At 50.2% G+C, this 17,127-nt stretch overlaps 1 protein-coding gene across 1 annotated transcript in view; it reads left to right on the top strand.

The window, feature by feature from the left end:
* Nucleotides 1-17,127, top strand: part of SEC62 (SEC62 preprotein translocation factor) — a 74,178-nt gene that overhangs the window by 35,613 nt on the left and 21,438 nt on the right. Inside the window, exons 5-6 of the mRNA XM_075340640.1 lie at nt 8,365-8,457; nt 16,561-16,621. Coding sequence (XP_075196755.1) covers nt 8,365-8,457; nt 16,561-16,621 — 154 coding nt within the window. The remainder of the gene's footprint in view (nt 1-8,364; nt 8,458-16,560; nt 16,622-17,127) is intronic.

Here is a 17,127-nt window from a genome sequence, read left to right as displayed (position 1 = left end):
GGCGGCCTTTGGATCCCTGGGACCTTAATTTGGTCCTCACGGCCTTACAGAAACCCCCCTTTAAGCCTCTTAGGGAGGTTCCTTTGTTTAGACTTTCACAGAAAGTTGTTTTTCTAGTAGCCATAACTTCTCTCAGGAGAGTTTCTGATTTGGCTGCGCTCTCTTCGGAGTCCCCCTTTTTGGTGTTTCACCAAGACAAGGTGGTTCTTCGTCCGACTCCGGACTTTCTCCCTAAGGTGGTGTCTTCCTTCCACCTTAACCAGGACATTTCATTGCCCTCTCTTTGTCCGGCCCCTGTGCATCGCTTGAGAAGGCGTTGCACTCCTTGGATTTGGTGCGGGCACTCCAAATCTATGTGTCACGCACCGCCGTTTTTAGGCGGTGCACCTCACTTTTTGTGCTAACCGCGGGTCAGCGCAAGGGTCTCTCTGCTTCTAAACCGACCCTAGCTCGTTGGATTAGGTCGGCTATTGCCGATGCCTACCAGAGTTCTCAGGTGCCCCCTCCGCCAGGGATTAGGGCGCACTCGACCAGAGCTGTCGGTGCCTCCTGGGCTTTCAGGCACCAGGCTACGGCTCAGCAGGTTTGTCAGGCTGCCACTTGGTCCAGTCTGCACACTTTTTCGAAGCACTACCAAGTGCATGCTCATGCTTCGGCAGATGCGAGCTTGGGCAGACGCATCCTTCAGGCGGCTGTCGCCCATTTGTGAAGTTAGGTTTTGCCTACTTCTCAGTTGGTTTATTTCCCACCCATGGACTGCTTTGGAACGTCCCATTGTCTGGGTCTCCCATAAGGAACGATGAAGAAAAAGAGAATTTTGTTTACTTACCGTAAATTCTTTTTCTTATAGTTCCGACATGGGAGACCCAGCACCCTCCCTGTTGCCTGTTGGCAGTTTTTGTTCCGTGTGTTTTCACTGGCTGTTGTTGTAGACAGAGGTTCCGTTTTTTCCGAGTTTTACTCTATCTCTTCTTATGGGTGGATGTCCTCCTTCAGCTTTTGCACTGAACTGGTTAGATTGTCATCCAGGGGGTGTATATAGCCCGGAGGGAGGAGCTACACGTTTTGAGTGTAGTACTTTGTGTGTCCTCCGGAGGCAGTAGCTATACACCCATTGTCTGGGTCTCCCATGTCGGAACTATAAGAAAAAGAATTTACGGTAAGTAAACAAAATTCTCTTTTTTCTCCACACAGGAGGCGTCTTGAAGCAGTCATCACCAATGAAGGCTTTTGTTTAAAGTATTAAATACATTTCAGTAAATGTGTTCAATACTTTTTTTCCTGTGTAATTTTTCATTATTACACATCACTGAATTTAAGGACATCTACAGTTTGATTTCTTTGCCTGTGTGGATTGAATGGGTTGTTGGCGACATCTGGTGAGAAATTCATGTCAATAGCATCTTTTAGAAATATATTTATAGAAAGTTGGTGACCTGTTCAATACTTATTTAATCTGCTGTGCGTGTGTTTGTACATATGTCTGTGTATGTATGTGTGTATATATACAGTATATATAATGTGATCTTATGCACATATCCACAAATCATGAATGACATGCAAGAGAAAACTTGCTGATCTTTTTCAGTTGTGGTAACCACAAAACAAATAATATTTAGTATAATGGGTCAGCTGCTGCAGAATCCACGGGCTGAGGGTCCGACAAATCGGCATGCAGTGAAAATGTGGCTATCTCCGCGCTGCTGTTGATGTCATATGAGAGACTAGAAAACACTATAGCTGGATATGATGTGGTTTATTGTGAACATGCTTTGAAGTGTTCCACACTTCTTCAGCACAAAACTGTGCTATATATATATATATATATATATATATATATATATATATATATATATATATATATATATATATATATATATATATATATACACACACACTTCAGGCTTTCCCCACCACTACTAAAGAATCATATTGCTAGATCATTTTTACCCCACACTGAACACCTCAAAAGCAATGGCAAAAAAATATGTATTTTTTTTTTTTCCATCGCCGTGAACTGATTTTTTTTTTTCCCCTGTTGTTTAATACAATGCATGGGAGAACGAATGTTGTCATTCAAAACTGAAGTAATTGATAGTAAAATAAAAGCTATGATTAGTGATGAGCGAGTACTAAAAAGCTCGGGTGCTCGAGGCTCGGGCCGAGCATCCCAAGATACTCGTGTACTCGGCCCGAGCACCGAGCCCAATGTTATCCTATGGGAGACCCGAGTATTTTTGTGAAATGACCCCCCGGCAGCATGTAGAAACCCTAAAAATGTCACAAAAGTCTCAGAAGAGTGCTCAAATGACATGGCAACAGCATGGGGAAGACCCCTTGAAGCACTTATCACTCAAAAGTCACAGCTGTGAACAATTTTGTCCGAGTTTTACGCCATTTTTACGGACTCCCCAGAAAACCTTCCAAAATGACACCAAAATGAATTTTCTTCGGCGCTCCATTGGGAGACCCAGACGATTGGGTGTATAGCTACTGCCTCCGGAGGCCACACAAAGCATTACACTCAAAAGTGTAAGGCCCCTCCCCTTCTGGCTATACACCCCCAGTGGGATCACTGGCTCACCAGTTTTCTGCTTTGTGCGAAGGAGGTCAGACATCCACGCATAGCTCCACTGTTTAGTCAGCAGTAGCTGCTGACTATATCGGATGGAAGAAAAGAGGGCCCATATAGGGCCCCCAGCATGCTCCCTTCTCACCCCGCTTGTGGTTTGTAAGGTTGAGGTACCTATTGCTGGTACGGCGGCTGGAGCCCACATGCTGTTTTCCTTCCACATCCCCCTGAGGGGCTCTGAGGAAGTGGGATCTTACCGGCCCCAAAGCCCTGAGGCCGGGCTCCATCCACAGACCCATTGAACCTGCTGGATACGGAGCTGGGTACCGTTCAGGGACATGGCCCTGCACCATTCAGGTACTCTGTGTCCCCGTACACACAGGCACAGCACACTCCAGACTTGCTGGGTGTGCTAGTGCGCCGGGGACAGTAAAGGGTTACAGTCACTGCAGCCTAGCTGAGTGACTTTATGTATGGGGAACTACCGCGCCGGACGCTCCGGGAGCGGCGGCGCGGCTGGGACTTGTAGTGCGCCGGGGACTTAGCGCCGACCGCGCTTTTACGGCGGCGGCGCTCATAAATCCAGTCCCCGGCTTTTGCGGCCTAGCTCCACTTCGTTCCCGCCCCCACCCTGTCAATCAGGGTAGGGGAGAGACGCTGTACAATCAGCAGCGCCGAGGGCTGGAGCCTTATTTACATGCTCCAGCCCTCTCACTGGACACTGTGGGACGCTGGTTTCCCGCTCTGACTTGGGGGCACGCCCACGGCCCGCCCCTACTCACACGAGCTGGAGAAGGACGCCGGCAGCCATTCCTGCAGTCCGAGCTGAGAGATCGGACTCTGGGCGACCAGGCACAGGACTAGGGCGACCACACACCCGCTTATAGGCGGGTGGTAAGCGGCACCTGAAGTGCTGAAAACACTAAATACCGCAGTTGTCCATTTGTATTTTTATGCTTACACTGCATAGGTCGCTATTTTTGGCTATATGCCCTCAGATGACGACACATCAGCAGCAGGAAAGCAGGGGTGCTAAGGCACAGGCTTTCTATGCTGCTTGTATTGCCTGTACTGAAGTGTTCATGTGTATTTATGCTTGTATGCTATACACTGCACTGTACGGTCGCTAGTCTGGGCTATTTTCGCCTAGAATGACTAGACTACAGCAGCAGAAAAGCAGGGGTGCTGAGGCACAGGTTTTTTCTATGCTGCTTGTATTGCAGGGGTTGCAGTGTTCATTTGTACTTATGCTTGTATGCTATACATTGCACTGTATGGTCGATATTCTGGGCTATTCCCCTAGATGGCTAGTCTACAGCAGCAGAAAAGCAGAGGTGCCAAGGCACAGGCTTTCTATGCTGCTTGTATTGCATGTGCTGCAGTGTTCATTGTACTTTATGCTTGTATGCTATACATTGCATTGTACGGTCGCCATTCTTGGCTCTATGTCCTAGATGGCTAGTCGGCAGCAGCATGTAAGCAACACACGTTTTCAATGCTGTTTTTACTGCATGTGATACTGTTCCACGGCACTGAACCCCATTGTGTGCAATGCTCCCCTGGAGCACTTGGTCAGCCGGGGTCTCTACTAGACGTGGCCAAAGGAACCACCTGTCAACCCTGTCCAAGGACAGGGATGGAGTTGCAATTGGATAGAGACTTGCAGTCCGGACAGGCCATGGGCAGTCTGGATCATTGCTCCCGGGCCACCCTCATTGGAAATAAAATCGGTGCTCCGGGGAGGGTCCCAGGAGGCTCTCTGTATGATGAGGCAGACGTAGCTCATCAGGACTTTGATCCTGACAACGCTCTCAATCCGGATACACCGGATGGTGACGCCATAAGGAATGATCCTATAGCGTCCATCAATGGAATGTTGGATCTTTCTCCCTCAGCTCCCCCAGCGGAGGAGTCAGCTTCACAGCAGGAGAAGTCCCATTTCAGTAGCTCAAACGTATATTGAGTATTTTTCTGGCCACGCTGACTTCAGAGAAGCAGTCCAGGAACACCACGCTTACCAGATAAGCGTTTTCTCCAAACGCATTAAGGATACACGTTATCCTTTTCCCCCTGACGTGGTCAAGCACGGGACCCAGGGTCCAACGGTGGATTCTCCAATCTCCAGGCTTACGGGAAGCGTCTAGCACGACTTTCTAAAGTGCGCACGTTCCTACAGGGGGTTTGCCATATCGTTCCCCCGTACAAGCGGCCGTTAGATCAATGGGATCTGAACAGGGTACTAGTTGCCCTCCAGAAGCCGCCCTTCGAGCCTCTGAGGGAGGTTTCACTTTCTAGACTATCACAGAAAGTGGCTTTTCTGGTAGCGATCACATCTCTTCGGAGAGTGTCTGAGCTAGCAGCGCTGTCATCCAAGGCTCCCTTCCTGGTCTTCCACCAGGACAAGGTAGTGCTGCGCCCCATTCAGGAGTTTCTCCCGAAGGTGGTATCCTCTTTTCATCTTAATCAGGATATCTCTTTGCCTTCGTTTTGTCCTCATGCAGTTCATCGGTATGAGAAGGATTTACATTTGTTAGATCTGGTGAGAGCACTCAGGATCTACATTTCCCGCACGGCGCCCCTGCGCCGTTCGGATGCACTCTTTGTCCTTGTCGCTGGTAAGCGCAAAGGGTCGCAAGCTTCTAAGGCCACCCTGGCTCGATGGATCAAAGAACCAATTCTTGAAGCCTACCGTTCTGCTGGGCTTCCGGTTCCATCAGGGCTGAAGGCCCATTCTACCAGAGCCGTGGGTGCGTCCTGGGCATTGCGTCACCAGGCTACGGCTCAACAGGTGTGCCAGGCAGCTACCTGGTCGAGTCTGCACACTTTCACCAAACATTATCAGGTGCATACCTATGCTTCGGCGGACGCCAGCCTAGGTAGAAGAGTCCTGCAGGCAGCAGTTGCCTCCCCGTAGGGGAGGGCTGTCTTCGCAGCGCTAACATGAGGTATTTCTTTACCCACCCAGGGACAGCTTTTGGACGTCCCAATCGTCTGGGTCTCCCAATGGAGCGCCGAAGAAGGGAATTTTGTTACTTACCGTAAATTCCTTTTCTTCTAGCTCCTATTGGGAGACCCAGCACCCGCCCTGTTGTCCTTCGGGATTTTTGGGTTTTTTCGGGTACACATGTTGTTCATGTTGAACGGTTTTTCAGTTCTCCGATGTTACTCGGAGTGAATTTGTTTAACCAAGTTATTGGCTTTCCTCCTTCTTGCTTTTGCACTAAAACTGGTGAGCCAGTGATCCCACTGGGGGTGTATAGCCAGAAGGGGAGGGGCCTTACACTTTTTAGTGTAATGCTTTGTGTGGCCTCCGGAGGCAGTAGCTATACACCCATTCGTCTGGGTCTCCCAATAGGAGCTAGAAGAAAAGGAATTTACGGTAAGTAACAAAATTCCCTTCTTCATGGCGGAAATGTTAAGGGCACATACCCAATAGTGAGATAGAGCTGGTGTATGTTACTTTTTGAGATTAATAGTAATACATGAAAGATTTTACGTAAAACATTGTGTGGCACTCCGATGTCCAAAACGCACGTTTTGTGCTTTTTACTAACGATGTCGGTCATTTTTTTTTTCATTCTATCTCCCGTCGGTCGGTCTCGCTCTGTCGGTCTCTCTCTGTCTTGTCTGTCCCCCTCTGACAGTCTGTCGGTCATTCTCCCCCCTCTCTCTTACTTACCGTTCCCCGATCTCCGGCGCGGCGCTGCACGGCTGTTCACACTGTTCCGGCGGCTTTTCCTCTTTTGAAAAAGCCGGCCGCTCATTAATCAATCTCGTATTCTCTGCTTTCCTGCTTTTCGGCGCCTATGATTGGTTGCAGTGAGACACGCCCCCACGCTGAGTGACAGGTGTCACACTGCACCCAATCACAGCAGCCGGTGGGCGTGTGTATACTGTGCAGTAAAATAAATAAATAAATAATTTAAAAAAACGGCGTGCGGTCCCCCCCAATTTTAATACCAGCCAGATAAAGCCATACAGCTGAAGGCTGGTATTCTCAGGATGGGGAGCCCCACGTTATGGGGAGCCCCCCACCCTAACAATATCAGTCAGCAGCTGCCCAGAATTGCCGCATACATTATATGCGACAGTTCTGGGACTGTACCCGGCTCTTCCCGATTTACCCTAGTGCGTTGGCAAATCGGGGTAATAAGGAGTTAATGGCAGCCCATAGCTGCCACTAAATCCTAGATTAATCATGTCAGGCGTCTCCCCGAGATTCCTTCCATGATTAATCTGTAAATTACAGTTAAAAAACACACACACCCGAAAAAATCATTTATTAGAAATAAAAAACACTAACAAAGTCCCTCATTACCAATTTATTAACCCCGACAAACCCTCCATGTCCGGCGTAATCCACGGACCTCCAGCGTCGCATCCAGCTGTGCTGCATGCAGGTGACAGGAGCTGCAGAATACACCGCCGCTCCGGTCACCTCCACGCAGCTAATGAGATGAGTATAGCGATCAGCTGAGCTGTCACTGAGGTTACCTGGATGCAGCGGTGGATGCAGCGGTGGCCGCAGGTAACCTCAGTGACAGCTCAGCTGATCGCGCTACTCACCGCCGCTCCGGTCAGCTCCATGCACCAACTGAGGTGAGTATAGCGATCAGCTGCTGTCACTGAGGTTAATCGCGGCCACCGCTGGATCCAGCGGTGGCCGTGAGTTACCTGACTGACAGCAGCTGATCGCGCTATTCCCTTCATTAGCTGCGTGGAGGTGACCGGAGCGGCGGTGTATTCTGCAGCTCCTGTCACTTCCATGCAGCAGAGCTGGATGCGACGCTGGAGGACTGTGGATTACGCCGGACATGGAGGGTTTGTCGGGGTTAATAAATTGGTAATGAGGGACTTTGTTAGTGTTTTTTATTTCTAATAAATGATTTTTTCGGGTGTGTGTGTTTTTTAACTGTAATTTACAGATTAATCATGGAAGGAATCTCGGGGAGACGCCTGACATGATTAATCTAGGATTTAGTGGCAGCTATGGGCTGCCATTAACTCCTTATTACCCCGATTTGCCAACGCACTAGGGTAAATCGGGAAGAGCCGGGTACAGTCCCAGAACTGTCGCATATAATGTATGCGGCAATTCTGGGCAGCTGCTGACTGATATTGTTAGGGTGGGGGGCTCCCCATAACGTGGGGCTCCCCATCCTGAGAATACCAGCCTTCAGCTGTATGGCTTTATCTGGCTGGTATTAAAATTGGGAGGAACCGCACGCCGTTTTTTTTAATTATTTATTTATTTATTTTACTGCACAGTATACACACGCCCACCGGCTGCTGTGATTGGGTGCAGTGTGACACCTGTCACTCAGCGTGGGGGCGTGTCTCACTTCAACCAATCGGCGCCTGTGGGCGTGGAAAGCAGGGAATATGAGATGGCTGTGTACAGAGCATAGCGTGCCCGCCGGTATAAAGGCTCGGTCACGCTGTGCAGGCCGGCCAATCACTGCAATTCCACAACTAACAGGGCTGTGGCATTGCAGTGGTCTGCCAGCCAATCCCTGCATGAGGGCTGGCTCTCAAAAGAGCGCCAACATGCAGGGATGAAGACCACGAGTAAAGCACGAGTATTGCAAAATTACTCGGTACCCGCCGAGTAGCCCGAGTACAGTGATACTCGTGCGAGTACCGAGTAGTAACAAGCATACTCGCTCATCACTAGCTATGATCCCTTGAAGAAGGGGCGGGAACAATGAATATTGTCCTTGGTGGGACGGGGTTAAACCCAAAAATATATTGCTTTTAATAATGTTGTGATTCTGTATATTCTTTTTCAATAGGACGAGACTCCAGGAACTCCAAAGAAAAAGGAAACCAAGAGAAAGTTTAAGCTTGAGCCACATGAAGATCAGGTTTTCATGGATGGTAATGAGGTGAGATGGGAAGGAAAGTTGAGTGTTCTTGGACATACAAAGGGAATGAAAATTCATTCCAGTAAGGCTCCTTTCACACATCCGCTCCAGTTACAATCCGTTGACTCGACGGATCCGTGGCAGATTGTGGACAAACTGATGTGACGGATCCGTCGAAAAAAACAGATCTGTCGCATGAGTTTTTTTTCAGTCCAACAGTGTTTTAAAAAAAACTGATCCATCTCCGGATTCCGTCATATGACGGATCCTGCGCCCGTAGTCTTCCATTCAACCAAGCGATGGATCCGTCGCTGTCCGTTTTTTCGACATACACAAAAAACGTTACTGTGGACGTCGTCTCCGTCTGACAGACAAAAATTTTTCGACGGATCTGTCGAACGATGGATGATACGTGTGGCCATCCGTCACAATCCGTCGCTAATACAAGTCAATGAGAAAAAACGGATCCAGCGGCATGAGTCGCTGGATCCGTTTTTTTAAAAATTCGACGGATTGTGACTGATGGAAAAAACTGATGTGTAAAAGGGGCCTAAATCATTGGGATCTAACACAGTAGGTGCCCAGTTAGAAGAAATCCAGAATATAGAAGAATTGCTTTCCATACTGTCCTGGACATCATAAGAAAGCTTAAAGGGTCATTTCTTTGTCGCTCCATTGGGAGACCCAGACAATTGGGTGTATAGGCTATGCCTCCGGAGGCCGCACAAAGTATTACACTAAAAGTGTAAAGCCCCTCCCCTTCTGCCTATACACCCCCCGTGCTCCCACGGGCTCCTCAGTTTTTTTGCTTTGTGCGAAGGAGGCAGACATGCACGCATAGCTCCACAGATTAGTCAGCAGCAGCTGCTGACTATGTCGGATGGAAGAAAAGAGGGCCCTTAACAGGGCCCCCAGCATGCTCCCTTCTCACCCCACTCTTGTCGGCGGTGTTGTTAAGGTTGAGGTATCCATTGCGGGTACGGAGGCTGGAGCCCACATGCTGTTTTCCTTCCCCATCCCCCTTAGGGCTCTGGGTGAAGTGGGATCCTATCGGTCTCCAGGCACTGAGACCGTGCTCCATCCACAGCTCCTGAGGACCCTGCTGGATAGGAGCCGAGTATCGTTCAGGGACATGGCCCTGCTACTTTGAGGTACTCTGTGTCCCCGTGGGGACTGCGCACAGCAACACTCCAGCATTGCTGGGTGTGCTAGTGCATCGGGGACCGCGGCGCTGACCGCGTTTGTGCCTTTATACACTGCAGCATCGCTGAGTGTGTTACTGTATGGGGACTACCGCGCTGACCGCCGCTGCCATTGTTATCACTGCGGCGCGGCTGGGACTGTTAGTGCGCCGGGGACTTCCGCGCAGACCGCTCTTATACGGCGGCCGCGCTTATAACTCGAGTCCCCGGCTTTTGGGCCTAGTCTCTTTTTCTTCCCGCCCCCAGCCCTGCCAGTCAGGGGAAGGGCGGGACGCTGTACAGCACGGCAGCACTGAGGGCTGGAGCATGCTTTGCATACTCCACCCCCCTCACTGTGCACAGTGGGGCACCAGTTCCCGCACTTTCTGGGTCACGCCCACGGCTCCCTCCTCTCCTCAGGACGCCGGCAGCCATTCCTGTCAGCTCCTCGGACGCTGCAGAGGGGAGACAAGCTCTGGGGGACCCAGGCAGGGATTCTGGTGGCCACACAACCGCTTTAAGCGGGCGGTAAGCAGCACCTCAGGTGCTGGCCCCACTTGGTGCAGAAGTGTATTTATAGTTTATATGTTTACAGGCTATACTTTACACTGTATGGTGCACAGTTGATTTCTGGCTATATACCCTGTTGTGTTGCTCAAAGGAGACAACAGCATGGCGCCCACAAGAAGCAGGGGTGCCAAAACACAGGCTTACTATGCTGCCTGCGCCGCATGTACAACCTCGCTACCGGCAGGTTCCACTGACCCTCATTGTGTGCACTGCTCGGCCCCTGTGGCACTTACTCAGCCGGAGCCTCTGCTAAGGGGGGCCCAGGGGGAACAACCAGCTAACACTGTCCAGGTGACAGGGACGGAGTTTGCAGTTTTTACTGACAGACTTTCTGAGACTATGGCTAAGATTCTAGAAGCTTTGCAGTCCAGAGCGGTATCTCAGACCATGGGCACTGTGGAATCACTGCCCCCTGGTTCCCCTCAGTCGGAACAACAATGTTCCCCCGGGGTGTCTCATAGATCCCAGGGTGAGGTCTCTAACACGGACCGCAGCCCCAGACCGCCTAAGCGAGCTCGCTGGGAAATCCCCTCGACCTCAAGACTCTGTTCAGGGTCTCAGAGGGATGACTCTCTGTATGATGAAGCGGAGGTAGCTGATCAGGATTCTGATCCTGAGGCCGCTCTCAACCTTGATACTCCTGATGGGGACGCCATAGTGAATGATCTTATCGCGTCCATACATCAAATGTTGGATATTTCTCCCTCGGCTCCTCCAGCGGAGGAGTCAGCCTCTCAGCAGGAGAAATTCCGTTTCAGGTTCCCCAAGCGTACAACGAGTATGTTTCTGGATCACTCCGATTTCAGAGAGGCAGTCCAGAAACACCGGGTTTGTCCAGATAAGCGTTTTTCCAAGCGCCTTAAGGATACACGTTATCCCTTCCCCCCTGACGTGGTCAAGGGCTGGACTCAGTGTCCCAAGGTGGATCCTCCAATCTCCAGACTGGCGGCTAGATCCTTAGTTGCAGTTGAAGATGGGGCTTCGCTCAAGGATGCCACTGACAGACAGATGGAGCTCTGGTTGAAATCCATCTATGAAGCTATCGGCGCGTCTTTTGCTCCAGCATTCGCAGCCGTATGGGCACTCCAAGCTATCTCAGCGGGTCAAGCGCAAATTGACGCACTCACACGTACGTCTGCGCCGCAAGTGGCGTCCATAACTTCTCAAACGTCGGCATTTGCGTCCTACGCTATTAATGCTGTCCTGGACTCTGCGAGCCGTACGGCGGTTGCAGCCGACAATTCGGTGGCAATACGCAGGGCCTTGTGGCTACGGGAATGGAAGGCAGATTCGGCTTCCAAAAAGTCCTTAACCGGTTTGCCATTTTCTGGCGACCGTTTGTTTGGTGAGAGGCTGGATGAGATCATCAAACAATCCAAGGGAAAGGAAACATCCTTACCCCAGGCCAAACCAAAATTACCCTAACAGAGGAGGGGACAGTCGAGGTTTCGGTCCTTTCGGGGTGCGGGCAGGTCCCAATTCTCCTCGTACAAAAGGCCTCAGAAGGATCAGAGGAACTCCGATCCATGGCGGTCTAAGTCACGCCCTAAAAAGACCGCTGGAGGTGCCGCTACCAAGGCGGCTTCCTCATGACTTACGGCCTCCTCACACCGCATCCTCGGTCGGTGGCAGGCTCTCCCGCTTTTCCGACATTTGGCTGCCACAGGTAAAAGACCGTTGGGTGAGAGACATCCTGTCTCACGGTTACAGGATAGAGTTCAGCTCTCATCCTCCGACTCGATTTTTCAGAACATCTCCGCCTCCCGAGCGAGCCGATGCTCTTCTGCAGGCGCTGGGCACTCTGAAGGCAGAAGGAGTGGTGGTCCCCGTTCCTCTTCAGCAACAGGGTCACGGTTTTTACTCCAACCTGTTTGTGGTTCCAAAGAAGGACGGGTCTTTCCGTCCTGTCCTGGACCTAAAACTGCTCAACAAACACGTAAAGACCAGGCGGTTCCGGATGGAATCCCTCCGCTCCGTCATCGCCTCAATGTCCCAAGGAGATTTCCTTGCATCGATCGATATCAAAGATGCTTATCTCCACGTACCGATTGCTCCAGAGCATCAGCGCTTCCTGCGCTTCGCCATAGGAGACGAACACCTTCAGTTCGTGGCACTGCCGTTCGGCCTGGCGACAGCCCCACGGGTTTTCACCAAGGTCATGGCTGCAGTAGTGGCGGTCCTCCACTCTCAGGGTCACTCGGTGATCCCTTACTTAGACGATCTGCTGGTCAAGGCTCCCTCTCAAGAGGCATGCCAGCACAGCCTCACCGCTACTCTGGAGACTCTCCAGAGTTTCGGGTGGATCATCAATTTTCCAAAGTCAAATCTGACACCGGCCCAATCGCTGACATATCTTGGCATGGAGTTTCATACCCTCTCAGCGATAGTGAAGCTTCCGCTGAACAAGCAGCGTTCACTACAGACGGGGGTGCAATCTCTCCTTCAGGGTCAGTCACACCCCTTGAGGCGCCTCATGCACTTCCTGGGGAAGATGGTGGCAGCAATGGAGGCAGTCCCTTTCGCGCAGTTTCACCTGCGTCCTCTTCAATGGGACATCCTACGCAAATGGGAAAGGAAGCCGACGTCCCTCGACAGGAGCGTCTCCCTCTCTCAGGCAACCAAAGCTTCCCTTCGGTGGTGGCTTCATCCCACTTCATTATCGAAGGGGAAATCCTTCCTACCCCCATCCTGGGCGGTGGTCACGACGGACGCGAGTCTGTCAGGGTGGGGAGCGGTCTTTCTCCACCACAGGGCTCAGGGGACTTGGACTCAGACAGAGTCTTCCCTTCAGATCAATGTTCTGGAGATAAGGGCAGTGTATCTGGCCCTAAAAGCGTTCCAGCAGTGGCTGGAAGGCAAGCAGATCCGAATTCAGTCGGACAACTCCACAGCGGTGGCTTACATCAACCACCAAGGAGGAACACGCAGTCGGCAAGCCTTCCAGGAAGTCCGGCGGATTTTGTTGTGGGTGGAAGCCACGGCCTCCACCATCTCCGCAGTTCACATCCCGGGCGTGGAAAACTGGGAAGCGGATTTTCTCAGTCGCCAGGGCATGGACGCAGGGGAATGGTCCCTTCACCCGGACGTGTTTCAGGAGATCTGTTGCCGCTGGGGGATGCCGGACGTCGACCTAATGGCGTCCCGGCACAACAACAAGGTCACGGCATTCATGGCACGTTCTCACGATCACAGAGCTCTGGCGGCAGACTCCTTAGTTCAGGATTGGTCGCAGTTTCAACTCCCTTATGTGTTTCCTCCTCTGGCACTGTTGCCCAGAGTGTTACGCAAGATCAGAGCCGACTGCCGCCGCGCCATCCTCGTCGCTCCAGACTGGCCGAGGAGGACGTGGTACCCGGATCTGTGGCATCTCACGGTCGGCCAACCGTGGGCACTACCAGACCGACCAGACTTGCTGTCTCAAGGGCCGTTTTTCCATCTGAATTCTGCGGCCCTCAACCTGACTGTGTGGCCATTGAGTCCTGGATCTTAGCGTCTTCAGGATTATCTCAAGAGGTCATTGCCACTATGAGACAGGCCAGGAAACCAACGTCCGCCAAGATCTACCACAGGACGTGGAAAATATTCCTGTCGTGGTGCTCTGATCAGGGTTTTTCTCCCTGGCCATTTGCCTTGCCCACTTTTCTGTCCTTTCTTCAGTCAGGATTGGAAAAGGCTTTGTCGCTTGGCTCCCTTAAGGGACAAGTCTCTGCGCTCTCTGTGTTTTTTCAGAAGCGCTTGGCCAGACTTCCACAGGTACGCACGTTCCTGCAGGGGGTTTGTCACATCGTCCCTCCTTACAAACGTCCGTTGGAACCCTGGGATCTGAACAGGGTGCTGATGGTTCTTCAGAAACCACCTTTCGAGCCAATGAGGGATATTTCTCTCGCACGCCTTTCGCAGAAAGTGGTTTTCCTAGTAGCAGTCACTTCACTTCGGAGAGTGTCTGAGCTAGCAGCATTGTCATGCAAAGCCCCTTTCCTGGTGTTTCACCAGGACAAGGTGGTTCTGCGTCCGGTTCCGGAATTTCTCCCTAAGGTGGTATCCCCCTTTCATCTCAATCAGGATATCTCCTTACCCTCTTTTTGTCCTCATCCAATTCACCAATGTGAAAAGGATTTGCACTTGTTAGATCTGGTGAGAGCACTCAGACTCTACATTTCTCGTACGGCGCCCCTGCGCCGCTCGGATGCACTCTTTGTCCTTGTCGCTGGCCAGCGTAAAGGGTCACAGGCTTCCAAATCAACCCTGGCTCGGTGGATCAAGGAACCAATTCTAGAAGCTTACCGTTCAGCTGGGCTTCCGGTTCCCTCAGGGCTGAAGGCCCATTCTACCAGAGCCGTGGGTGCGTCCTGGGCTTTGAGGCACCAGGCTACGGCTCAGCAGGTGTGTCAGGCGGCTACCTGGTCGAGCCTGCACACTTTCACGAAACACTATCAGGTGCATACCTATGCTTCGGCGGATGCCAGCCTAGGTAGGCGAGTCCTTCAGGCGGCGGTTGCCCACCTGTAGGACGGAGCCGTTACGGCTCTATTATGAGGTATTATTTACCCACCCAGGGACTGCTTTTGGACGTCCCAATTGTCTGGGTCTCCCAATGGAGCGACAAAGAAGAAGGGAATTTTGTTTACTTACCGTAAATTCCTTTTCTTCTAGCTCCAATTGGGAGACCCAGCACCCGCCCCTGTTTTTTTGTGTACACATGTTGTTCATGTTGAATGGTTTCAGTTCTCCGATATTCCTTCGGATTGAATTTACTTTAAACCAGTTTATAATTTTTTCCTCCTTCTTGCTTTTGCACCAAAACTGAGGAGCCTGTGGGAGCACGGGGGGTGTATAGGCAGAAGGGGAGGGGCTTTACACTTTTAGTGTAATACTTTGTGCGGCCTCCGGAGGCATAGCCTATACACCCAATTGTCTGGGTCTCCCAATTGGAGCTAGAAGAAAAGGAATTTACGGTAAGTAAACAAAATTCCCTTCTTTCCCACCATAAACTCATATACACAATACCAAAACCACTGACCAATTACCCTCCCTGACAATCAAGCTTGTATGGACACATCCCAATCAATATGTCAGAAAACTCTGGTGGTAGAAGCCCTTTAATTATTAGATGTCATCATAATATTCCAACAGTTTAGAAGCAATGGTTGACCGTTGGGTTACATTGTGACGTCAGGCACAGAGTTTGATAAAGCAGTAACTACATCTAAAGTACAAGACTTGGTTTTGTGTAGTGCCAGTTTTTAACTCCATCATCCTGTGCATTCATCTATGGGGCACAGCTCCGAATTAGGGCGGGAGCACATATTGTAACATCTGCTTGGAAGTGAGTTGTTCCCTGGAACAGTGCTTCCTTATACAGCTGGGACAAGGAACAAAATACCCAACACTCACACATATGTGATCCCTATAAAGGGAATCTCACCAGGTTTTTGGTAACCGATCTGAGAGCAGAGCAGCATAATTTAGGGACAGAGACCCTAATTCCAACAATTTGTCATTTATTGGACTACTTACTCTCTTTTTGATAAAATTAATGTTTTATCTGCTGTAGATCTACAAGTTCTTTGAATGCGGAGTTCTGTATAACCTCACCCCCACCACTGATTGGCAGCTTTCTGTATACACATGGGCAGATAGCTGTCAATCAGTGGCAGAGACGGGGTTATACAGAGCACATGAATATGTAGGACTACAGGGCTGCAGGTTTACTAGTCCTACAGTGATAATCTTATACTGATAAAACTGATTTTTATTAAAACTACAGCAAGTAGCCCAGTAAGTGACACATCACTCACTGGAATCGGGCTCTTTCTCTATATTATGCTGCTCTCAGATTACGTAGCAAAAATCTGGTGACAGATTCCTTTTAATTTAAATATGTTTAATTTTCAACTCATTTCTAAGTTACACTTTTATAAAGCAAAACTCTTTATTGATTGTCTCACTTGTCATGACAAATGCCTGAATTACAGAACAGAAACATAGTTTATATGTATATATTGGCAAATCGTCTTTTTTGGTGAATTGGACTAGAATATATATTTTTTTTAACACATTGCAATATCCGATTTTCCGATGCATCACCTATAGAACTTGATCTGTTTGGTAGCACTGATGTATCAGTAGGTGTATGGTGATACACACACATCTGCTTTATCCGCCCAGTTATTCCCTTTCTCTCAGTACTAATAATTATCATGTGTGGATACATGTCTGATCGATGCACTAATATATTAGCAGTCTGATAAACATCCAGTATATAGGTTATGTAGACGCCTCTCTCCTCCATGGTGATCTTTGTCATTCATGCCATTATTCATGCTCATGTTGGAATCTGTTTTCCTTTTCTAAATTCTTGACATCTTTCCAGGTGTATGTGTGGATATATGATCCAGTCCATTTTAAAACGTTTGCTATGGGCCTCATCCTTGGTAAGTAAGAGCCGTAAGTTAATTAATTGCCACTCTTTTCTCAGTTTCCCCCCACTGCTCCTATTGCTGAATTCTTGCACACGCTCCGCAGAAGCTGCAGACAGCATAGCACTACAATAAGGCTGGGGCCACACGGGGATTACTGCGATCCCCTCGCATGACACTCGGCTCACGCTGGCAGTACAGCAGAGCAGAGTGTCATGCTAGTGTCCCTGCGACTGAGGTCCGACTGTGCGAGCGGCTCTCAGCTGCGAGGGCGGGCCGCACTGAGGAGTGGCTGGCTTTGAGGAGGGGCGGGCCAGCGCTGGGGAGGGAGGGATTATCTCCCTCTCTCCTCTGTTGCCGGCTATTGCCATTCTTGCCCTGCACTCACGGTACACTAGTGTACCGCGTGTGTGCAGTGCGATTTTTTTTTTTTTTTTTTTCTCTCTCGCCTCATAGACTTGAATGGGTGCGAGAGTAATAAGGAACACGCTACAGTCGCAGCATGCTGCGATTGTTTTCTC

The sequence above is a fragment of the Anomaloglossus baeobatrachus genome, chromosome 3 (genome assembly GCF_048569485.1).
Source record: "Anomaloglossus baeobatrachus isolate aAnoBae1 chromosome 3, aAnoBae1.hap1, whole genome shotgun sequence".
Taxonomy (NCBI): domain Eukaryota; kingdom Metazoa; phylum Chordata; class Amphibia; order Anura; family Aromobatidae; genus Anomaloglossus; species Anomaloglossus baeobatrachus.
The sequence above is the reverse complement of the archived record's forward strand: the minus strand, read 5'-3'. Positions and strand labels throughout refer to the sequence as shown.